This window comes from Rousettus aegyptiacus, unplaced genomic scaffold (assembly GCF_014176215.1).
Source record: "Rousettus aegyptiacus isolate mRouAeg1 unplaced genomic scaffold, mRouAeg1.p scaffold_m13_p_2, whole genome shotgun sequence".
NCBI classification, from domain to species: Eukaryota; Metazoa; Chordata; class Mammalia; order Chiroptera; family Pteropodidae; genus Rousettus; species Rousettus aegyptiacus.
Genome location: NW_023416295.1, coordinates 60626669 through 60653063, shown reverse-complemented (window position 1 = coordinate 60653063; position 26395 = coordinate 60626669). Strand labels below are relative to the sequence as shown.

Below are 26395 nucleotides of genomic sequence, written 5' to 3'. Positions count from 1 at the left end.
TAGTATGGATATTTTTATATGTTTTACATTTATCTCACTATTTTACAGCAAAAAAAAAAAAAAAAATGCCTGTAAGGTGATTTTTTTTTTTTGGAAGGGAATCATAATTTTCCATTGATGGCATTAGAGTTTTACAGGTGTTCCCTAGGGAAAGTATTTACATGAAACAAAACTTATAGCTTCCTATAAAAATATCTCAGGTTCTTGACAAGAAATAAAATGACTTCAGCTAATTAAAAGCTAGGAAAGGAGAATTCTGTCCATGAAAGGATTACAGTTAGGATGAGTCCTCTTAAAACAGTTCTTGTAAGCATAAGAGACTACTCTTCCATTGCCTAGTGCAATGGAACTGATGGCTGGACTTTAACATGCCCAGTTCTAACACACATAACTGGCCTGATCTGTGAGCTACTTGAAGGACCATCTATTGTTGTCGCTGTTGTTGTCACAGAGCCCAGCAGGGTGCCTGACACAAAGTCAATGGCTGGTATATATTTGCTGAGTATATGCCTGAAAGAAAATCCTGGAGAAAGGAGAGGTCATATTCCTTCTCTTCAAATTTATCACGGGTATTTACAGCTGAAAATATTTTGACCACTTTATAAATTTATACAGGAAATTTTATTTAAATGGGATACTGTTGCTGCAGTCAGATGAGGTAGACAGTTTAAAAATGAACATGTCGAGTAACTGAAGGATAACTCTTTCTGAGGTACAAGATTTTCTTCCTCTACCCCATTCAAGATTTTTTTTTAAAGTATCTCTGGCATCCATAAAAGAACTGGAGATGTCACACACTGCAGCTGGGTACCCAGGTGGTCTACTGATATTCAAAGGGGACTGTTCTGGCATGAGTTCTAGGGCAGCATCACACAGCTGTCATGAGCTGTTCTGTGGCCAGAAGCAGCAGAAATTACTGATATCTGAGAGGCAGTCAAATCATCAGACATGAAACACCAATATAAAATGTAAAATGCAAAATATATGACATCATTTTAAAAAATCACAGACCCTTTCAATCTACTTCTCAAAAATTTCATCTACATAAAATTATTTCACAGTTGAGACATATTTGTAGAATTAACTGAAATGTGGTAAGCACAGATTTTAAAAATTCTACTTTTGTCTCAGTTAAATTTCCTTTAAAAGCACTGCAAATGCTTCCAAAACCTTTTGTTTTTATCATATTTGAAGACTGTTGATTATTGAAAGATAAAAAAGTGTGACTGTCTCACATATTATTTCTCGTGTACTTTTTTTTTTATGAATTATCTTCTTAAGACAATCTACATTAATACAAAAGCAATACTTTTTTTTGTAAATATGAAAAACTAGATGCTAATTTTCTTAAGCAGAACCACCTTATATTACATAGAATTTTCAATATCCGGTAAACAGCTTCTTCATTTCTTGCCTGCTATATTCATGCATGTAATTTAAGCAGAAGATGGAAGATTTGCAGTCATAAATAGGACTATGTATTGCTCTGTTATCTGAGGGGAATTGAGAATTTCTACAAAATTATCAGTCCTACTAAGATGTGTAATAATGACAGGTCATAATTATCTTGATTCTGGGAAACAAAGTGGACATAATGTGTGGTAATTCTGAAGGTCATAAAATTCCAAGACAAAAAAAATTGTTGAGAGGCAAAAAGGGATAATAAAACATACACATTGGCATGTGTATATTAGAGGTATCTTCACTATGCATTTTAACAGTTGAGAATAGGTGTGTTTGAGAAAAGTGGGAGGTAAAGTTAAAAAGAACCTGTGTATAACCACAATCACCTTACCATACCGCTGATACACACTGGCTCATATACATACTCTCTCAATTCCACTTCAAAACAGTTCCTCCACTTCAAGCCATACTCAGTATAAGGACACCTTTTCATGCTTCTACTCTGTTTCTTTCTTCTCTCTCTTCCTTATACCACTCCCCACCCCACCATGCCCAAGAGTCACTTGCTAAGTCTTAGGCAGTTGAGAAAATAGACTAGGTTGGAAGATTTTTCTTAAAGAAACTCATTTCAGGATTAACAATGTGAAGTCCATTAGAAAATAAGTAGGTATAAAAGGGTGTGTTTTGAATTTTGGGGCTTTTGGAGGTTCATTTCTAAGTTAAGATGGAAAGTACTTTGTAAGGGAAAGTCCTTCATAACTGGATGTTTTAGAAACAAATTAATGGGATAAATGAAATGATATAGATTTCATTCAAAAGTGTCTAGATTTAATGCCAATGTGGAAACAAAATCTTCAAAGTCCTCAAATATATGGCTATTTCTTGAAAAACTTTCTTAGAGAACAAAAGTACTTTCTTTTTTTATTATAATATTATTGACCTTTCTAAATTAGGGAAACTCCCAAATCTAAGGGGGGGGGACACATTAATTACCTCTTAATAAGTTTTACAGTATCATCTCTCATACTTTCTCATGTTCTGAGAATGGTATTTGTACCATGTGCTTCCGAGACAGCTTACATAGTTATCTTGCCTGAGTTGGAAAATATGATCTCTAAAAGTGGTTGTTTACTCTCTATAAAGAGATTAATCTGAATACTAGAAATATAGGAAGAAAATTTAGCTATTATCAACCTCATTTCTTCTTCTTTTACATCTGAATTTTCTGAGGACTCTCAAGATTAAGTGACTTGTTCCAAATTCTACAATTTGTTTTATTTCAAATCCAGAATCCAGCTTCCCAACTTCAAATCTGATGATTCTCTTTTTCATAAAAATAGTAATTCTGTTTTTAAAAGCATCAAATTAATTACTATACCCATCAAGGCTAACATTTAGAATAAAAAGACAGATAAAGAGCTTCCCAGACAAGAAAGAACTGAAGTAGTTCATCAGCACCAAATCAGAAGTACAAGAATTGTTAAAGGGACTTCTTAAAGAAGAAGAGAATAAAAGGATCAAAATATGAATAATAAAAAGCACAGTATAGGAAATATAATATAAAATATTATAGTAACTCTAATGGTGTCAGGTGGGTACTAGTCTTACAGTGGTGATCACTTTGTAAATTTCATAAATGTCTAACCACTATGCTGAAACTAGTATAAAATAATATTGAACATCAACTGTAATTGAAAAATAACAACGAAAAAAACCCCAGAAAAATAAAAAGGCAATAATTACATATCTATCAACAATTACTTTAAATGTAAATAGATTAACTCTTCTGACCAAAAGACATAGCTTGGCTGAATGGATAAGAAAATGAGACATATTGAATGCAGTCAGGAGTAATGTAATGACTAGGTATAGAGCCATAGGAGAAAAAGAGTAATTAGGGGGATATTTCCATTAACTATATAAATAGCTTATCAATGTACTACTTGAAACTAATAATAAAATAAAATTTTAAAAAATCAAGAAAAAAAAAAGAGAGAAAACAAAACCCTTACATATGCTGCCCACAGGAAACTCACTTCAGATCCAAAGGTATACACAGACTGAAGGTAAAGGATTGGAAAAAAATATTTTATGTAAATGAAAATAACAACAAAATATCTAGGGTACTAATACATATATCAGATGAAAAAGACTTTAAATCAAAGGCAAGAGACAATGGTCTTCTCGCAAGACCCCTTCATCAAGCTGGATGTTCCGCCTCTCTGAGCTCTGCAGTTTTTCTCTTCCCCAGCTGACCCTGCTTCTTTCTTTTAGCATCCTACCTTAGGGCCAGGTGCACACTGTGCTTTCTATTGTACAGAAGCTCTTCATATGTTGTAAAATAAACACTATCTAAGCTAAAAAAAAAGATACCACTTCTTAGTATTTATTTGAATGAAAAAAAAACAGTAATTCGAAAATACATATGATTCCATATGTTCACTGCAGAATTATTTACAATAGCCAAGATATGAAAGAAACCTAAGTGTCCATCAATAGATGAATGGATAAATAGGAAGTCATATTTATATATACAATGGAACATTACTTTATCATAAAAAAAGAATGAAATCTTGCCATCTGCAACAACGTGGATGGACTTAGAGGGTATTATGCTAAGTGAAACAAGTCAGATAGAGAAAGGCAAATGTACGATTTTATTTACACATGGAATCTAAGGAACAAAATAAATGAACAAACAAAATAAAATAACTTATAGGCAACAGAGAACATTTCAGTGAGGCTGTTGCAGGGATGGGTGAAAAAGGAAAGAATTAAGAAGTTCGAATTGATAGTTACAAAATAGTCATGCAAGTGTGAAGTATAACATAGAGAATATAGTCAGTAGTACTGTAATAACTATGTATGGTGTCAGGTGGGTACTAGTTTTATAGGGGTGATCACTTTGTAAATTATATAAATATCAAATCAATACATTATACATGTGAAACTAATATAATATTGTATGCCAACTATGATTTAAAAATTTGTTTTTTAAAAAAGCATCAAATAATCCAGTGCTGGATGAATTGAATCTGTGATCTCTGACAACTCAGGTGAGCACTTAAACACAACAGCTTAATTTATGAGTCTTTATCTTGAGATGTTATGATAAATTCAGAATATAACTCCAACTATAGATACCTCTTCAAGATCACATAAATATCCCTAATTATACTCTGAAGTGAAAAAATAGGCCAATAGTCAAACCAACATATTAAAGAAGACATTTCCCCAATCAAAATGACTGAGGAATAACTAGCAAGTTTCACATCGAGAATGAATAGAAAATGCAACCTGAAGCCCTTATATTTTCCCCTTATATCTATGCCTCTTGTGTTTGCATCAATCTATCAAAGATGATGGTGCCTTCAGGATCTCAATAAAGGCTCTTTTAGACTTTGTTTCAATTGTGAGAATTAAAGAATTTGTCATCAGTCTACTTGAGTATGTATAAACAAAGTGGAAAATTGTACTGCTAACAGGTATTATTTGAAAGAAACAATAAATATAGAATAAAATATTTTGAAAGTGAAGTCATCAGTATCTTGTTTTAGTTTTTCCTTTGCCAGAACTAATAGTATGCAAGTTCTAATTTTTTTACTATATGTGAATTATACCAATTTCATAAAGTGAAACATGTGATGGTGAAATTCAGTTTTATAAAGTGATTTTACATTACATGAGAAGATAAAATTCAATTTTATAAAGTGAAATGTGATACTTCTCAAAGAGATAGTGTGATCAGGGAGATAAGACTCATATATAAGTAATATATATACACACATAAATACACACATGAACATTTCACAAGATGACAAACTATATAGAATTGAGAGCTAAATGGGGTGGAGTTCTATAGAGGTAAGTAATAAATGCCATGAGTCAGTGAAAACTGAGATCAATGAAAGCAAGCATAATTAAGATCTGTTTACTGGAGGATATGTGTGTGAGTTGGTTCTAATAGGGAGAACATTATAGAGAAGGGAAAGCCTATACATTAATTTTTAATTTTAATTCCCCAAATTATATTCTATATTAAGCTATTACATTCCTCTTTATTTCTATTGCCATCACTCTGGCCATAGTCATTATCATCTCTTTCCTAGATTATTGCAGTAACCCCTTAGTAAATTTCTAATATTTACATCGGATTGCCTTAATCCTCACAACAACCCTCTGAGGTCAATTCTTCTAGTCTCTCTTACCTGAAATTTGAAGCACAGAAAGATGAAGTAGCCAAGTTCACCCCGTTAGTAAGTGGCAGAGCTAGGATATGATCTCAGCAACTAGAGCCTATATATTCACAACCATTGCTGTATGGCCTCTGTGGTAAGTTGTTGTTGTTGTTGTTGTTGTTGTTGTTGTTGTTAAGGCCATATCAAACAATCGTTTTGTGCCAGAGATAACATAAGGGTGTGGGTGGGATATAAAGATTAATATAAAAACAAACAACTGTATGACTTTGGCACACCAGCTATAAAATTAGAAACAATAGTAGCACTAGAACTGATATTGCTAAATTGAAACTTATGAAGCTTATGAACCTTAATTAAAATGTCACTGATGTAGGTGACAAAAAAACATGAAAAGAATAATGTATGTTAGTTAATTGTCTTCTAGCTGGGAGAAGAAAATCAAGGAGATAATCAAATGAGCAAAGGGCATTTTACATTTTGATTAATAACTTTCTCTATCATCAAAAGCTTCATAAAAATATCTGAGAACAATGACAAATAACAAGCTAGCTTCAGTTCTCTATGGATAAAAGAACAGTTTGTATTTTATCATGGTCAAATTTACTTGGGAGAAATATAATGTGCAAGTATTAATTTGTTAGAAGCCTAGAAAATAACAATCAGATATGCTCAATGATACAAAGTAATTTGGACATCAGGTGTCCATGTGGAAGAGACATCATGTTTTATTCAGTTTATACTGTTTGTTCAGACACTGTAAAATAATTTGAGAACAAATTATTTTGTTCTAATTGGATACTAATTGGCTATTCTTTTAAACTCCTCACTATACCTCCTGGACATTGATTTCATAATTTCAAAAACAGTAAAATTCTCCAATATTTAAATAAAATGTTTATAAGAAGCAAAAATATGCTGCTAATTTATAGATGTCAGTTTCCCCAAACAATGATAAAAGTTAAGTAATATACAGATAACAATCTAGTTCTTCTCACATGAAATGTCAGGCACAGTGCTTGGTAAACGCAATCTCATTAGGGTGTTAAGAAGTAGTTATTATTACCCTTGTTTTCCAATGGGAAAATTAAGACCTCGAAGACTTAGATAATTTTCACAGTGTACATAGATAGTAAGCAGCAGAGTCACTAGAAAATTTTCATTTGCTTATTTCCAAGCCCAAGTTCTTAATGACTATGTCATACTCTTCCTTTATTTATTTCTTTTCTTGTTTTCTCTGATCCTTCCAAAATATTTGTCGAAGGTGCACTAAAGGAAATTATCATGTTAGTATTGGGGACTCTTCTCATTTTGAATTATTTTCACTTTAATATTTAACATATTGTGTTCTGGGAACTATTTCTATCTAAGTACTATCTAAGTTAACTATCTGGTCGATAGTTGGTCAATTAACTGTTTTGTTTTTATATTAACTGGGAATTATCATGACCAGATATCACTCTAATTAATGCATAATGTTATATATTCCTAATTTGATCTTTTCATTTTCATGCAAATTTTGGGAAGTAAGAGTTTTTACCTGGGGAATTCAATGTGCCTATTTATCCACACATTCTGTAAACACAGATGGCCATGGGAAAAGTATTCCCCTCATTCTAGTAGTTAGTAGACTATGTCTCACAGCAAGACACAGGCCAATATTCACTGAGCCATGGAAAAGTTACCGCTCCCTCTATTTTCTCTCCTAAATATATTTAAGAACTACCTCCATCTGTGAGATTCAAAGTCAGGGACAGGTTTTCCTTCTGTCTTGTAAATCGGCAATGATAATGGCATTATGTCTATACATGTAAACACAAAATATTATTGCAAGTTAGCAGGATAACCAAAAAATTAGCACTTTCATATATCCTCCCCTTTGCCTATTTGTAGGGAAAGGAATGAGACCATTGGAATTCAACTTTTAAAAGAATTTACATTAGATATTCTCTTTTCTGTGTGCATGTTTAGGGTATAGAAGCCATAAGCCTACAAACCAGGGTAGGGCCAAGAAGTGGCAGAATGAAAATAAAGTTCCCTCACTTACACAACCCCAGTCTAATCCATATTCACAAAAAGGCAAATTGGGAACCCTGAGGACAGTTGTCAATCACTAGTTTATATGCCACAGGGCTTACTGTACAGTTTGAATTTAGTGAAGTACAAACTTAACATTGTTTTGGTTTGGTTTTTTTCTCTAGTCACTGCTTCAGGCTCTGAAGAATATTTCTTTCTACTCCTAATTTCATTTGGGACAGAGTCTATAGCATTCTGGTCACCCGCAATTATTAAAAATACAGTAATGGTCAGTTTAAAGCTTCGATTTTAGAAGCAATACATAGTTCACACTCTCTTCTCTCTCCAGGTCCATGCTGATAGAAGTGCTTGGAATTGGTAATGGAAGTGCTTTCTGGGTCGCCTGTTCCCAGTGTGTAGGATTAAACAGGAGGGCTAGAACCATGGCAGTCTTATCTTACACCATGTATTATGATGGTGGCCGGTTATTGTCTCAGTATGGCTACACTCGCTACCTGTGGCCTTTATCCATGTGATAGTCTTCTATACAAGGTTTCTTTGTTTACTTAAAAGTGTTCTCCATTTCATCACCTATTTCTCTGTTGTTCAAGGGACTTTTGGAGAGAGGAAACAGTCTCTCTCTCTGACCCCGAAAGATCTCTTAGCTCCATGGTATATCTCCTTGCTCATGTCCCGCATTGCTAGTCCCAAAGCTCAGTTTTTTCTCTTGTATATTCCATGCTCTGTAGTGTTTGGGAACAACTAATGTCTTCTATAGTTGTTTCCAAAAACCACTTCCTCCCAGGGTTACTACATAACTGGACCTATCAATTCTGCTGGAAGAAGCTGTCCAATAAGCTCTAACTCACCTTCAGGATGCTCTAGACCAGAAGTGGTCTGCATTTTATTAGAGTCATGCTTTTCCCCGCACTTGAGACTTTCTCACATACTCACTCACTGTGTTCTGCTGTGTTCTGATGGCAGCACCATGGTAGTCTGCTAATTTTCCTGCTCAGCAAATATCCAGCAGGGAGTGAAATGCTAGTCTCTTGTTCAATAACCTAGCTCTCTTTTATGACTGTGTCTCATATGAAGGAAGAAGGAAACTCTTCATTCACGTCTAATCCATTGAAGAAGAGAATACGCACCACTAACACTACATTCCTCACAATAAAGGGAAGATCTTAATTCCCTCTCAAGTGTAACATGTCATACGCTATTTCTTCTGAATTCGGAGCACTTTGTTGAATGGCCTGATCATAGTACAATTCCTGACCCTGAGTACTTACCTAAATCATGTTGTTAAGAGAAGACATAGTATGAATTTAGCTAAATCATTACTTTCATAAGATGTTTAAAATTAAGGTTACATTACTTAGAAACATTGTTTCTCATAAACCATCAATCATTTCTAATGTTTGTTTGTTTGTTGTGACCTCCAAAAAAACTTCCCTAATTTCCAAGGCATGTCTAACAGTGGTTGCATGTCATTTTACTAAACTACTCTGCCTAGTTTGATACTAAAAATATTTCCTTAAAAAATGCAACTTAAAATGCCTCCAGAATATGTCTATTTAAATTTTATCATTCTGCCAGGGATGCCTTTTTTATGTTAATCTCGGTACTTAATTTTGAGTTGGCAGTTCTTCATTCAACCCACGTGTGGTAACACCTACTGTGTAACAAGCACTGTGCTTGGCTCTAGGATACAACAGTGACTAGATATATTCATTGCCCTTTTAATGTCCACATTCTAGTTGGGGGAAAAAATGCATAGCCAACAAATACATTGCAGATTGTGATGAGCAATGAAGGGAATAAACAGAGTGTTACTAGGGAAAATAGTGAGTGGGACATGGCAAATATGGCAATTAGGAAAATCTCTGATGAGGTGGTATTTTAGCTGAGATGAGAAGTATGGGAAAGAGACAGTAAAGTCAAGGGCAGACAAGATTGTATTCCAGGTATAGAGAAAGCACATGTTGAGGGTTTAGTGTGTGAAAGAGTGTGAAATTTTTATTCTGGGAAATGGCAGAGGGCTAATGTCACCAGTGTTTATTGACAGAGGGAGAGAATCATGTAGTGTTTCAGAGGTCCTGATGAAGGATTTTGCTTATATCCACACTAAAATGAGAAACCACTGAAGGATTTAAGCAGGAAAGTAAAATGAAATGATTAAAGTTTTAAAAGATCACCCTGATTTCTCAGTAGAAAACAAATTATAGTAGAGCAACAGTAAAAGCAGAAAGACAGGAGTTTGTTGCAACTGACAGACAAGAGATGTTGGTGATTAGGACCAGAATAATGGCAGTAGAGACAGGGAGAGATGGATATATTCAGAATTATCTTATAGATTAACACCACTAGGATTGAATATAAGAGATGAAAGAAAATGAAAAATCAATGATGACATCTAGATTTATTTATTTTTTTTGGTGGAGGGGAGAGTTCTGGCTTTTTTTTGGGGGGGGGGGGCGTTGACTACCTGGGTGAATGGTAGCACTTTTCACCATTTACAGATGATTTAAAAAAATACTGCAAGATAATAAGACCTGGCTGACAAATTAGGGATGAATCAACAATTATACTTCAGACATATTTATGTGGATGTCGCTAAGATATGTAAAAAGAAGAATAAGGTAGAAGTTTGGATTCAGAATTCCAAATCCCAGAGGAGAGGTTTGGGCTGAGATGTCACTGTCGAGGTTGGGAGTATTCAGATCATATGTAATGTAATAAGAACAAAGAAGTCTACCTAGCAAATGAATAAGAAAAGATGAAGGCCAGCATTTAAACAAATTTACAGTGAAAACATATGAACAGTAAAGTAGTAGGAAAAAAAGCAAGAGAGAAAATCCAAGAAAGGAGTTTACTAGATATTCATCAAGGGAAAAATTTGTGATTTTCCCCAGGGCAATTTTGGAGGAGCTATAGAGATAAACAACATTGAAATAGGGAAACAACATATATCTGTACAACTTTTATTTTAATTTGCAATGAAAGGAAGCATAAAAATGAGATATTTTGAATAGGAATATGAACCAAGGGGTAATGTTTTTATTGTTTTATAATTTTGAAAATTTGTTTTTTTTTAATGTATTTGAAAGGTAAGAGAGTATATGGAAATAGACACAATATAGTAATGAGGGAAACCATTTTTGTTTCAAGAGAAGATCAAAGAGAGGATGGAACCAGTGAAATCCTTAAGATAGACTTAGGGATATGATTTGCTATGATCTAGACTGACATACAAATATTGATTTGTCTTTGCTTGGAAAAGGATCAACTTCCTCCATGTTAATAGTAAGGAAAAATGTAAAGATTTGTTTAATTACAAGAAGGTTTATAGATTTCATGCTAGAAAGATGAGAAAGTTGCCAATTAAACACTTTGGTTATATAAGAATGAAATATTCTGTCTTTCAAGGTGAATTGTGGATTCCATTCTTCTTTTATATGGCTCCATCATTTCAGTGTTGGCTTGGAACATCTCTTTTGTGAGCATTATACCATTTAGTTGATTAGAAAATGAGAAAGAATAGTTTGTATATATAATGTACAAACCATTGTTGATATATATAACTTGTTATTTAGCATCTTTAATCTTCCGATAAAAAAGAGTGTCTCTTACTACTATCAAGCCCAATAGCAGCCCTCTTCTAGGATGAATATTATTTGAGGGACCAATTGGAGAAAACTTTTTCTTTAACATAAGCAACTCTCCTTAAAATAAAAACAGTGTTAGTTATATTACGTAACCAATTCCTTCCAATTGCATATAGCAATAACTGTGACTTATTTACTGGGATAAAAACTGTAGCACATATGTAATTTATTACATGTATATAATAAATTTATATGAGTGTGTTTAGTATATATATATATATATATAAATCATATCTGTATAACATCTATGTAATATATAGATATCATATCTATCTATATAAAACATACATACACACATACTGTTAGTATAACCTATGGCTGTACAGTAGAATTTTATAGAAATGAATGTTTTATGGGTGCTTAATATGTCACTTCAACTACACAGTAAATCTGGGATACCTAACAATATACAGCATATCTTCCAAGACTTTATCATTTTAAAGGAGTAATAGTGAAGTAAGTAATTGCTTACAATAGTATAGTCAATTCTTCATAACAGCATGCTTAAAGTACAAATGTTGCACAGTACTAAATCCAAACACTAAAAATAAATTATTTGGAAATGGGCTTTGAAGGATATGTAGATGTCGAGCAAATGTACAAGGGGCTCAGCGCATTTTAATATCAATAATAACATATCCAAAGGCCTGTATATACAGGCCTTTGATATAGACAACTGAGAATTAATTTAAAAATTGAAATTTACAGATGGATGCAGTATAACAGATTGATTTTTCTTCAAATCAAATTATTAGTTATTGGCCATAATGTCTAACATGTTCAAACTCATTCATTCACAGCAGATTTTGAATACCAATTATCTACTAAACAGCAATTAAGTTAACTACTAGAAATTGAAAATTAAGTAGTCTAGTAAAGACACATAAAAATAACTACATTTTACTTCCATAATTCTAATGTTACAATGTTTAAATGCATAAAATTCTTTCAAATTAGAATCCTTTCCAAACCTAAGTATACTAGTCCTAAATTTTGTGTTCACCTGATGTTTGCTTGAACCATACACTCTCTGAAGATTTGGTCTTAGTTAGCCTCAGCTGCTTCTCAGACAATATTGCTGCATTATCTACAATGATTCTTATACAACAATTGCTCCTTTTTCCAGATTTGGCAATGTGGAGGCTCATTGGAGATTGTGACTTGCTCCCATGTTGGTCACGTTTTCCGGAAAGCAACTCCATACACTTTTCCTGGTGGCACTGGTCATGTCATCAACAAGAACAACAGGAGGCTGGCAGAAGTTTGGATGGATGAATTTAAAGATTTCTTTTATATCATATCCCCAGGTAAACAATTCTAATATTTTTCTTTCTCTACAGGGAAAATAAATTTTTAAACATGCTTTATAAGTGTTTCATTATTGCTGCTACTCTACTAGTTTAAATATAATGTGGTTTATCACCATAATGTAGCAAAAAATAAGTTATGTTTGAGAAGGTTGCACTGTGAAGTCAATTTTCACCTAAAATAAGAAAAACTGTACTGATCTCAATGCCTAAACATTTCTTTTTCTTTGTTTCTTTCCTGGCACAAATATTAAGAGACAAAAAATGGAGGAAGCAATACCCAGAGAGATCCAAATTTAATTAGCATATGTGAGGTCAATTAAAAAAATATATTTTTTAAAGAAAAGTAAGCCTTTATTTCCTTGTTTCACAAATAAATCTGGCTAAGTTGGTAAAAAAATTATGATAATGTTTAAACAGAGATGTTTTCTACTGCCTTTTTTTAAAAAAAATATCTGAGTGGGAAAAGATTATATGATCTACAACAACAAAATGGAAAATTATGCAGAAATTAATATTTTTATTTTTTAAAGACTATTTAATGACATAAATTTCTCATCAATAGATATGTGAAAGTGCATAATATGGGACAATAAAATGTTATCCTACCTTAGTTGCAGAAAAAAATAGATATGGAAACACGGAAGTAAATATGGGCTTTCACTGCGTGTTATGATCATGAGTAATTTTATGCTTTTCTTTATATTTATCTGTATTTTCTAAATTTTTACAAAACATTCATATTTAAAAATTATTTGAAAAGAATTTTTAAATAAAATAAATTTCAATAAAGTATTAAAAAAATTTTAAAAGAATTTAAGATGTCATTTAGAAAGAAAAAAAACATCGTGAGAAAATCCCTTTGCTGGTGGCATGATTGTGATTTTATTCTTTATAATTTTATGGTATTTCTCCAACAGTCATATTACTTATTTTAAAAAAAATCTCTGAGACATTACAATATTTTTTAAGGAAAAAAATGAGATGTTATGAGAAGATACAAACAGGCTAGACACAGGATTGCCTTAAGATCTCAGAGTCTAGACAAAGAGACCAAAACAAAAATTAATTCAACTGCTTTGATAGAATATATTTTAATGCTTTATTTTTGATAGTTAATGTGTATGTTTTATGGTTACAATGACATTATTATGTAACCCATAAAAAACAAAAATCCATGCCTGCATCCTATATTCTACACTTTAACCTCTTATATGGCTTAGAAAAGGGTGTTTGGGTTCTAAATGGCATACTCTGATTTCTGAAAGTTTCTATGAGGCTGTGCAAAATCTTTTTATAGATGAAGAAGGGAATGAACAATATGAACTTTCTTATGATCCAGCATTACTGTATAGAAAAGGAAAATGAGAGAAAAGCATGTGTAAATGTGTGATTAGGGAAGGACTTTTTTCAAACATTTTCAAGCCTCTTCTAAGTCAAGAAGCTGTTGCCAGGCACATTATTTCACACACAGATGTATTTCCCTTTACAGTGGAAACCCAATCCAGATGTTCATAGAGTTGAGTTTAGCAAGAGTACGTAAAATTTGCAGTAAGGCAGTGACATTTATACAAACTTTTCATTTTCTTTTGATGATACCTTTTGAATTCAAGTCATTACTTGTAATGTAAGCTCAAATATTAAGAAAAGAGTAACAGAAGAAAGAAATATACGTGTGATTGTATACAACTTACATTTAGGAATATAAGTAATTGAAATAATTAAAACTATCTGTGTTATATTCACCCATGATGAATAGTATTTGTAAAAAGTGATGTTGGTCTTTTCTATAATTTTCCATTGAGTGAAAACAGCAGATAAACAGTGGAACCATTTCTCAAACAGTAATGAAATGGAAAACTTTAGAGTTAAAGGGTTATAAAGAACACCTGCTATCTGGAACTAATGACTCTATGTTGCTCAATGGGGATTGTTTATATATTCTGGAAACCATAGTTTTTACATTACAATAAATATCATTGGGAAAGTTATTGTTCTTATAAAAATGGGCTCATTTAAATCCAAAACGGTACTTTGGAAAGCAGAGAAAGGATATTTGGGGAATATGCTAAAAATATTTAGGCATTTCCTAAGGGGCATTTATGCTTATATATGTCTCAGAAACAGCATGGAACCTGCCTGTTGTAGTGTGAACAAAGAGAGAAATCCAAAAACATAAAATATTAAATTGCTTCTCAGTGGAAAAAGAAGGGAAGAAAACCAAAAACTACCGTTGAATGTCTAAAAAAAATTCTAGTCCTAGACAGTTTTCAAATCATTCAAAAACAGACTAAGTGGGTTGTATTGAGGTAGCCAGGAATCTGTCTAGCTTTTTCAGAGTTGTAACTATTTTAGTCATTACTGATGCTTTCTGTTACTCTTAAAATAAAAATATTGGATTTCTTTTTTGTCTATAATTGTTTTTGCTTTTTTTCTTCATCTTGATAACAGGTAAGTTTATAAAGAGAGAAGGTGGTATGGGGGAAGATTGGAGGCATATATTCATGCACATTCATACTGAGAATTATATGCACAAATATTTATGAAGAACTCTAAAATTTTCTATTGAACTCTGTTTAATTCTCCTGAACCATGGTAATATTCTGGCTAAGGAAATTATGTTACTTTCTAGAAGCATCTAAAGGTATCTTTTAATTTTTCCAAGATGCTTTGTGAAGAGACTCCCATTTTTTTCACCAGAACTTCTAAACTAAATTTTATTCTTCACCTATGTAGTTATCAAAGATACAATTTTTAAGTACTGAACCTTTATGAATTGAATTCTGACAACATTGCTTCCTTTCAATATGCTTTATAAAATACTTACCAACTTTGTTGGATGGCTTCAGGGATGCTACACTCCGTCTCCAACTGGGCATTCTTCCTCTCTGGAAAGTGTATTTCCTGTAGTTTTTGATACTATGGCTAATCCATTATCAATCTGTATCTTATTGTTTCATTTTTATTGTTATCTCTGTATCCAAAGTAGTTCAGAGACTTGTATTTCCAGTGCTTAGTATCTTTTCTATTGCTGTGTAATCCTTGAAAAAAATAAGGGCTGAATAATTAAAAAGATGAATAAATGATTAAATGAATGAATGAATTTTAAAAAGGAGCCACTTTTATTTCTTACTTTCTATTGAATTCTTCATGGACGTCTGGTCTGTATCAGGAAATCTCTTCATAATTGTTGCAACAAATCAGAAACCTTTGTCCCACCAATCTGATCCAATTCCTGGTTAAGGACCCACTGACAAAAGAGAGGTAAAGGTCCTCTTCATTTATCTGTAATGTGATTCCACTCATTTTGCCATCAGAAAAGAATGTTTCATTAGCTTATCTATGTACTTAGGGTTTTATGATTCTACCATAGTCATAGACACATATAATAATATAATCTTCCCTTCTAGGACTAATATAAAGTCTAACTGGCACAATTTAGGCAAGTAATCTCATTCCCTAATAGAGCAGCATAATGCAAGACCCATAAACTTAAAATAAGATTAGTTTTCCATACATTGATTTTGATTTTTCTGAAGACTCCCATTAATTTACAGTCAAAATGGATATATAAAAAAACTGAAGATTCGAATTAATGTTATCAGATTTTTAAAAAAAATATTTACTATATGTCCTAATTGTCTTGGCCAGGGCTAGTTAGCCATTGACAATGTTGGTAGAGTTGGTAGGGTCTAATTCTGTCTTCTAAATGCATATATGGATGAAACGTAGAAATTCATTGAAATGATGCTGAAGAGTACATTTTCGACATTTGTCTAGTTTGATTTTCGATTGACTTTTCAGGGATACACATACTATAATATCATAGATATTTAAAGCCTGTAGCCTTTTAAAGCCTGAGGCAGTTTTACTAGTAATTGGGCTGTTTCAGCTTAAGCCAATCCGATTGTCATTGCAAATCCTTTGACGTGATGTGATGTAAGCAGATACCACTCTTCACAGAACAACCCATTATAAATGATAACATTCTTTTCCTATTGGTAACAAGTAAAAAGAACTTTGTAGTCACACTAACCATATATTTGAAATGCTGGCTGTTCTAAAAATATTGATTTTCTTTTTCTTTTCTTTCTTTTTTTTTTTTTTTTTGGAGAGAGATTTCTGTGTATCAATTGACATGGAGAATAGAAGCAGCTGTACTTACATAAACTCTAGTTGCTCTTCTTTGCTTAATGGACAGTTCAGGTTCTTATTTTAGCAAAAACAAATTGATGATAAAATTTAAAGACCCCAAAACATACTTTTAAAGGTGTTTATACGTAACTGGGAAAGCAGCTTATTTTCCTTTGTCAATGTTGTAGTATTTCGATCTGTGTTCCAGGTAAACAAAAAATGCACATTTAGAGAAAGATCTTTGAACTTATTTTGAAGGTTAACTCTCTATTTGTTAACCTTTTAAAAAAGCTTTAGAAAGATCAGCTCATTAAAGGTAGCCTTTTTTTAAAAATGTTTTTTAAAATAAAGTAGCCTTTATTAGCAGCATCTTTGTATCTTTATTAACATTAAAGACCTGTAATTATTGCTGTCTCTTGAAATTTGTGTCTATAAAATACAGATCTTTTCCAGCGTGTTGATTTTTTTAAAGCTACAATATTTAATAACCAGCTCTTTGAGTGTAGGGCCTAATTTCTTTTATAAGTCATAGAAATGTGGTTCCAGGATGATATCATAAGCACAAGTTTTGATGTTTCCAGCAAAAATTTGCAGCAAGCACTTTTTTTTTAACAATTCAGAAATGCCAGTTTTTGGTTGAGTTAATGTGAATTCATCTGAAGAGAGTTAAGTGCTTCCTAAAATAAAGCACTTTTGTACCTATGAATTTTGAATATTTATTATTTAATGAATTCTTTTTCAATATCACCAACCATGGTATCACTAAATGAACACAGTACTAGAAGGGAAATTCTAAATCATTTTATTATGCTATGTTGTATAATGCATGATTCATTTATCTGTGTGATACTTTGAAATGTTAACTATTGAAATAAAGGATAGCAACTATATTCAATATTGTTGGTATAGTAGACAGACAACTGCTTTTTCTTGCTACAGTCAAACACTTTTGGATTCTTTAAGGTATCATGTCAATTTTGTTGTTAATGTTTTTATTGGTATTTTACAGGTGTTTATTCATATTTTTAGATCTGTGATATGTATCTGCACTATGCAATACAAACACAGATAAGATGTTGCCTTTGCCTTTAAAGAGTGAATTATCTACATCATCACAATTAAATAGTTTAAATGAAAAATGAGATTAAGTGCTTAGTAATATGGAACACATTGTCAAGAATTACGAGCGGTACTCATATGAACTGCCTACATTTTCCTTGATTCCTACTTCTCACTCATAAGCTTCAAAATCAGATGAATCTCTGTCTATTCTGCTTTTAAGTTCTCTCAAATCCGTTCAGTCATTCTCATACTCCTCTTGCATCTACATAACCTCCTGATCATTCTGATGGGTGTCTTTACCTCATAACTTATGCGTGTTTTACCCACTCTTTCAGTGCTACTGGACAACCTTCCTAAAAGTAAATCTCATTTTCTCTTTCACTTACCTAACAACCCTTTAATGACTTAACACAAAGTCAAAAGTCCATGTGATCTGATCCTTGCCCAGTTTTCCAGCCTTTTGTCCTAACTACACTTTCAGCCACAGCATTCCACATACCAACCATGCGGAACTATAATCAAGTCCAAAGCTTGACATGCACTCTTCTGCTTGTCGGTTTTTGCCTATGTCTAAGACAATATTTGATGTGTTAACGAATGTTGCCACCTCTGCATGAAATAACATCATCATCTATCTACATTTATCATTCACGTATCAGACTTCATATAATTTCCAGTAAACTGTATAAATAATGTAACTATCTCTATACAATTGTTTGGTTTAGTTTTTGGAGTTCATTAAACATGTCTTTTTTTTCTTCTTATTTTGTTACACATGTTGGAGGGGAAAAAAAAAAATATATATATATATATATATATATATATCTATATATATATCATTAGTGCCTGCTATCCCCAAAATATCCCTCCACTAAGCATTTGATGTGTATCCTTCAAATCCTTCTGTACATTTGCATACATATGCACATATATACACACATATAAGTAAATAAGATCATATAATAGGTGCTGTTTTGCTCTCATTTCTTTTAACTTAGTATGTCCTGCAATGTTGTATATATAGTTCACATAGGATTATATAATTCTGCTTTGAAGCTAAATAGTATTATATCGCAAAATTTATCAAAGTTTATTTACTCATACCAGTATTGACAAGCACTAGTCAGGTTTCTATTGTCTGCTATTATAAAAAAATTACAGAAACTTTTCTTGCAATGATATCTTTGTTAACCTGAGAAGATATTTTTGAAAAATGTAGTAGCACTGTAGCATTAAGAAAGAGAGCTCTGGTGGCAAGCTACCTGGATTTGTTCAAATCCTGGCTCCATGTAACCTCTCTGTACTTACTTAACTTCTCTGCAGTTTTCTTACTGTAAAATGAGAATTATAATAATAAGGCATTCCATACGGAATTTTTTGACAAATAAAAAAAATGTATAAAGCATTTTTAACAACATCTGGTGAATATTAAGCACTCAATTAATGTTATTATTTCTGTTATTAATAGCCAGATATACTCATAGAAGTAGATTCATTAGATCAACGGATATGTATACAAATATTTTGGTAGGTATTTTCAAAATTTCCTTCCAAAAAACTATAACAATTATTACTCTCACTAATGGTGTACCATCAACACTCTAGATTATCTATTTTTTAAATATTTGTATACATATGTATGTGTACATATATGCATATGTTTACATATATACTGTTTCTTCTCTCATATTGCTACTAGCATGAACATTTTTTTGCCATTTTTTTTATTTGGATTTCTTCTTTTCGTTCATATTCTTTGTTTATTTTACCATTGGATATTTTGTCCTTTTCTATGTATTCACAGAGTTTTCTGTATTCTGATAATTAATCTGTCTGTTACATACATTGTAAAGGTTTTCTACTAGACTATTACATATTTTAACTCCATTGATATACAAAAAGATATTTTTAAAGAGAATTTAATCATCGAAGTAAAATCTGTTTGTCTTAGCCTTTATGGCTTTTCCGATTTTTTTTTTTTTAAACAGACTCTCCCAAGCCTAATACATTATAGGTGCCCCAAAATATTTATTGAATGATTTAGGTTTGAGTTTAATAAAATGTACAATTTTTCTTTTAAAGTAGTCAATGATCTCTTTGTGCAATAAGCATGAGCAGAATGGCAGAATCAGATACCTCCCCTTATTTTTATCCATGGAGTATAAGTAAAAGTATCAGCTATAACAGTCAAATTTTAAATAAATCTCTTAATGTGATTATACCAGTTCAAATTACAGTAATTATTTCCAATTTTCTTGAATGTAGTCGTGCTCCATGAAGTTAATAAATAGATGGTATCAATATATACTTATTTAATTTTACAAAAATATTGAATTTGACAGTAAGAGTGATTGTTGTATCCTCAGAGTCTTTGGCAATTCAGCAGCTATTTTGGATAAAACCCCTCAAATAATTTTATTATTATCAAGTCTGGGTAGTTTCCAAGTATTGTTAGAATGAATAAATATATCTTAAGTTCTAATATAGATTTACTCACAGAATAATCACTGCCTTCCACCAAAATTATTTACACATCTAGTTTTTGCTTTTCTCTGAAATGAAGCATGTGTAGGTTCAGTCTAAACACTTTGTGTGTGTGGAACTACAGCAATATTCTGAAATTTTCCATTAGTATATTCTACTCCAATTGGATTTAATTGCTTATCAATTAAGATTTGTCGAACTAGTCAAAGTAGAAAATTTCAACATTTTTCAAATTTGTGTAAAAGATCAAGGACACTCATGTAAGATGTATGGATTTTTACTCTCAAAAGTTAGCTGAGAGTTGTTTGATATAAGAGTACTAAATATGAAGCAAACATGACTCAGGTACACACAGAGGCTTTATCATACCTACTCTCATCTTGTTATTCTTCAGAGTGCCCCCATTTCATTATTTAATTTTAACATAACTAAATAGCTTAAAAATTATATAATTAATTACATCAAATTTCAATGGTAATTCTTAATTGAATTGAGTAGATTACTCTGACACTCGACAGCACTCATTTATTTTATAGTTTATATTTAAGTTACTGGTGGTCAGGTGGTGACACATGATTGCAAATTTTTATTTCTAATACTCTCTGGCTAAGTAACTAGCAGTAGGTGTTCTGGTGGATCATCTTTGCCTGGATTCCTATGTTATACTCATCTTTTAGCAATTAAAAATAAAATATGAGTTAAATTCCACAATTATTTAGTTACATATATTCTCAGGAAGGTGTGCAGAGTTCAGGATAACTGTTACAGAATTAGGAAACCTAGCCTTTTCTAGATCCTTTAATGACACAGGTGGATTAAACTTCCCAGATGTGCTAAATTGAGGCTATTTAAAAAGGCCCCTTGCAAAAGAACAAAAAACACCAACCTCACACTTGCCTACCAGACACTAAACTTAATAACATTATCTCAACATTTTAAAATTCATATTCCCTTGAGAGTAACTCTCCTTTAGCATATTAACACAAATTATCTATAAAATATAAATTTTATTTTTATTAATCATCTTTATCCAATGGGGTTATAAGATGAAGAGAGATTTACTGCAAGTCCTTGGTAAGAATGAATGTTAAACAAAGGATATAGGCCAGGATGAAAAGGTACATAAAGGAGACAGGGCAAGGGCTTTGCAAAGGGAAGGGGAAACAATTTCTGCAAGGTAGGATGTAACAAATAGGCTTTTTGCATAATATTATCAGAGGTAGCATAATATGTAGTGGTTATACTTTTTGTTGCTAGTGCTTAAAATCAGATGATCGCCATATTGAAAACTGTCTATGAGCTGCCTGATGTGAGAATGCTGCTTTAGATCATGTGCACACATACGCATAGAATTATTAACACATAGTCAGTGAAGTAAGTCCTAATTCTGTGCTAATTGTCTAGAAATGCTCTTGTTTTAATTGCAGGAGATATGAGCTAATATTATTAGATGGTTATATTTAACAAATAGATTTAAAGTGACAAAATAATTAGATTTTATCTAATTTTAAGCCCTTATCTTTGGTTAGTTTGGCTCAACAAGTAAATTTTAAATTATTTATGATAGTAGCAATTTGAATTAAGGTATAATTCTAAACATATGAGAACACTGATAAAATATGCCAAACGGTTAAATCTTTCTAATTTATATGATTGAAAATAAGATAAGTGAAGATAGTGATGATATTATTATTGAAAGTCATTTTGTCAGAACTGTCATTACTCAGTGAGTTTCATTATGACATCATTTCAATTTTTTAAACCTGGTTTGTGTTATAAACTTTATAGATTATTGGCACAAAGTCTCTGTTAACAAAATTTGAAAACAGTGATCAAATAGAGATTTTATACAACTTAATAATTTAGAGTATTTTATTATTTCAACACAATTATGTTTTCAATAATAATTCTTATTGGAATTAAAGAATATATATCCCAACTTTTCTGAAAATGTTATTTAATTGATCTCAATGAACACCAAATTAAGTATAACCAGCTTTCAACCTACGGAAGGAATTTCCCACTTAACTGGGAAATAAGGAGGGTGCGGCATTTTTATGAAAAGAGATTATTATGTGAAAGAGCTTAGACATTTGTATAGACTCAGAAGATATGAAATTATAAGGAGGCGATTTTAAGGTCTAGATCAAGAAGCTTTCCAGAACTATAATGTATTAATTTGCAGTGAAGTTAGCTTCTTGTCTCTGGAAATAATTCAAACAGAGACTTAGTATCTGTCTTTTAGAAATGCTCTAATGAGGATTTAATGAGAGGTTGGATTTGATTTCTTATCATATCTCCTAACTCTAAAATTCTACCATTAGAGAAATGTATATATCAATGAATAAAAATATTATATTTATTAGCCCATGGATTACATTGAAAGGAAACAGATTTCAACTCAACATGATAGACTGAAGAAATTCTAAAAAATTCTCCAGCCATGGGCCAGGAACCTTTGAGGAGGGTGACTGTAGATCCTTGTTTGCTTGGGATAATGTATAAATGTGTATGTTTTCCACATAAGAAAACACTGTGTGTGTGTGTGTGTGTGTGTGTGTGTGTATTCCAGATTCAGAATCGTTTGGGAGATATTGACTTATTTCAATCTGATTTTTTGACTTTAATATACTGTAGCTTCTCTTGCAATAATAAATGTGCCTTACCTTAAATATGGGAAGGAAAAAACCATGTCAAATTCTCACTGTGGTGGAAATATTATTATAGATTGCAATATAATGATAGTAGATTTCCCTACAAGTTTGGAGAACTATGTAGACATAACATAATATTTGCCAGTATCTTTCTTTCCAAATATCAAAAGTACTTATATAAAATTATTCATAATCTAAATAACATATCTTCCATTGTGAAAAACCACCTCCAGAGTTAATATAGATAGCAGAAAATCATGCACTTTCTCACTCCAGCCATTAAATTCATATGGCATCTATTGTAGTTGATATTCAGTCAACCCTGAAAGAAATTCTGAAATCGCATTTTTATCTTATCTATGTTTTATGTCTGCCAAATAGATGCACAGCTAGTGAACATCTAGATGTTCATGTGTTCAACAATATAACACATAAGTCAGATGAAATCTTATGAAATAAAAACATTTCCCATAGTCATGAGCCTATTTTTGAAAAATTCTATGTAATATCAGACTAAACTATTATTTCTATGACTAAACTATGGATCAGTATTTGAAAAATGGACATTTTTAGGAGGAATTATTTATCAAGGTTAGGCTTTCCCTGCCAAATTTGTAAAGTACACAATTAGAGCATATTTATTATCTCATATGAATGGTTTACTAATCTAAAGTCTCCACCTTTTACAATGAAAATATAATTATTTCATTGTCAAACAAAATAAGGAAACTTAGAAGCTAAACACTGATGGGCTAAAGAACAACAGGGAGATTTTGTGTTTATAGTGCTCTATTTTTTTTCCATTGAACTTTCTCATGTTTCAAGTCACTATATTTTATTAACAAGGAAGGAAAGTAATGAGGTATGCACTTTATAGCAGGCTTCTGAGTGGTATGTTTCCCACATATATTCATGTGTATCAGGTGCTACATATGGTGTGCTCACAGAAGTCTTTTTCCCCACGATGTCAATACAGAAGGATAGGGAAGGGTGGAGGCTATGCTTCCAATGTCTTTCATTCTACTATCTTTTAAAAATCTAAATATAACCTATAACTGATTTATTTTCATCCTGTTCTGTTGTCTTCTCTCTAAATTAAAAAATTAACAGAGAAAATATTTTAACTTTTTTGATCAAACATATACAGAAGAAAAGTCTTAATCCAGTACCAGCTTGGTAACCTGGGACAAATTATGTGATGTCTTTATACCTCAGTTTCTGCATCTATAAAGTAGGAATTTTCATAAAAATTATCTCAGAAAATCTAATTTTTGAGATTTTGAGATTCTCATTTATTGCACATATTCCATTTTTATGACCATTAATGAATAAAGTATATAAAGATATTATAACTGTATCTGAGACATACTAAGGACTTAGTAAATTATAAATAATAATAATAATGATAATAATATTGCAAATATTTTTCCCCATTCTGTAAATTGTCTTTTCACTTGGTCGATTTTCTCTTTTGCTGTGCAGAAGCTTTTAGTTTGAAGTAGTTCCACTTGTTTATCCAAAGTAGCTCCAACTTCCTGATACCAAAAACTTATTATTTTCTTCAACAAATAATGTCAAATATTTTCTGTGTGCCAGGCACTGTTCTAGGTACTAGTAACATCCATGTTCTTATGAACATACATAAGGATGAGGTAGAGGGTGTGCACAGAAGCAAAATTTCTGTATCATAGAATGTCGTCAGATGGTTTTATAGAATCCCAGCAAGTATCTTCTCCTAGAAGCCTATTAACTTTATTCGTGGCTTTTTCATTAAGCAGGATTCATTTAAAAATTTTTAATTTTTTTCTATTTTGAATATGTAATACATTCACATAGTTCAAAAATAAAAACAAATTACAAGGTCAATATGGAAAAATATTGACCTAACTCCATTTTCAACTACCTTGTATTATTTTCTCTTGCATCTTTCCAATGAAAAATCATTGATTTTTATGTAATTGAATTCATTTATTTTTCTGCCTTTTGATTTATGCTTTTGAAGATTTTTTAAAAAACATTTTCTAGTATTTTTCTAGTTATTCTATCCTTTAATGTTTTGGTTAAAGGATATGAGATATTTTATTGCCTTAAATATTCTAAACTATGTCTTATTCTTACTAACTTTAAAATCATATGAAAAGGATATGACTTTACTAATTTTGTAATAGAATCTGATCTTTGTCCCCTGGAGGTTATTGGAGCAACGCAGTGCATGAAGATTTTTGTTTTTACGTGGTGCTATATTTAAATGACACAGTTTGAGGAGCTTTCACAAATGATTTGGCAAATGCTACATCAGCATCATTTATGCAGCTCTGGGCCGTAGAGATAAAATAGATTGATTTGCATGAGAAGCCTATAATCTTCCTGGAGGTAAAGAAGCAATCTTCCAAATTCCATATTTAAGGGTTAAACTAGAATGGCCGCAAGAAAGAAAGCAGGTTGTAAAAAAGGTAGGGAGGACCAGGGGCCGATCCTGACCTTGAATCAGAAAAGCAGGGTTTGGACAGTTGTTCTAGTACACAGAGCAAAGATGGGACAACCAGTTATACCTGAGATCCCCTGGGGCTCACCACTCCCTGAGGTAGTGTGGTCATTTGAGACTAACAAGTGGTATTAGTAGCTGGGTATTCTTCAGCCCTGCCTGCCATAGTGCTCTGGACATGAGCTTCAGAAGTAGTAGGTAACTTCCAATAAAGAAATTTAACCTTATTGGTGAGATGCTTCACCCTGTTAAAAGTGTTTGCCTCACTTTTATTTCTGTCTCTTTGTGAAAGATCCAGACACCAATCCTCCCCAAGTCCTGAGACTGGTAGCGCTGTTCTACTGTAGTCGGAAACTCCACTGCCTCATCTCCATGAGGCCAGACACTGGGGCATCCTAGCTCCCTGTGGAAGCGGCTAGGTGAGGAAATCAGGTGTTTCCTACTAAAGATCCTGGACCAATTTGAATAGAACATCCTCATTTCTGAACCTAAGCCTGATGCATGAGCCAGGCCAGCCTCACAGGACAGCAAGGTACCAACTTGGGGCTCATGGCCATCCCAGAACAGAAAGTTTTGCTTCCACCTTCAATGTGAGACAATTATTCAAGGTCAGCTCGAAGCGCCAGTTTATAGTACTTTATTACAGCAGCCTGAACCAATTAAGATCAGAATCTGCATTTTAGCAAGATCTCTGGTGACTTTTGTTCACGTTAAAGTTTTAGATAATCAATCTCATATATACCTCCTCTGGTTGTCCCTCTTGTTTCTTCTGGCTCCTGTAATAGATGGCAAAGATATTTTCCAACATTGAATTACTTAATTATAAAGCTTTATAATATGATTACTTCATACAGAAAGGGATTCCAGCCAAAAATAATGGTAATAATGATAATATAAGGCTCTGTGTTAAATTTGGATGTCAGTTCAGTAACTAGAATTTTTTACTTCCTCTGCATTAAAGGAACTAGATTGGGCTCCTTCAGATTCA

General features: G+C 32.2%; 1 protein-coding gene across 8 annotated transcripts in view; it reads left to right on the top strand.

Annotated features, from left to right (window-relative positions):
• GALNT13 (polypeptide N-acetylgalactosaminyltransferase 13) overlaps positions 1 to 26395 on the top strand; it is a 431627-nt gene that overhangs the window by 285391 nt on the left and 119841 nt on the right. For all 8 annotated transcript variants that reach the window (XM_036237890.1, XM_036237891.1, XM_036237892.1 and 5 more), the window contains one exon: positions 12408 to 12588. In XM_036237890.1, coding sequence (XP_036093783.1) covers positions 12408 to 12588 — 181 coding nt within the window. The remainder of the gene's footprint in view (positions 1 to 12407; positions 12589 to 26395) is intronic.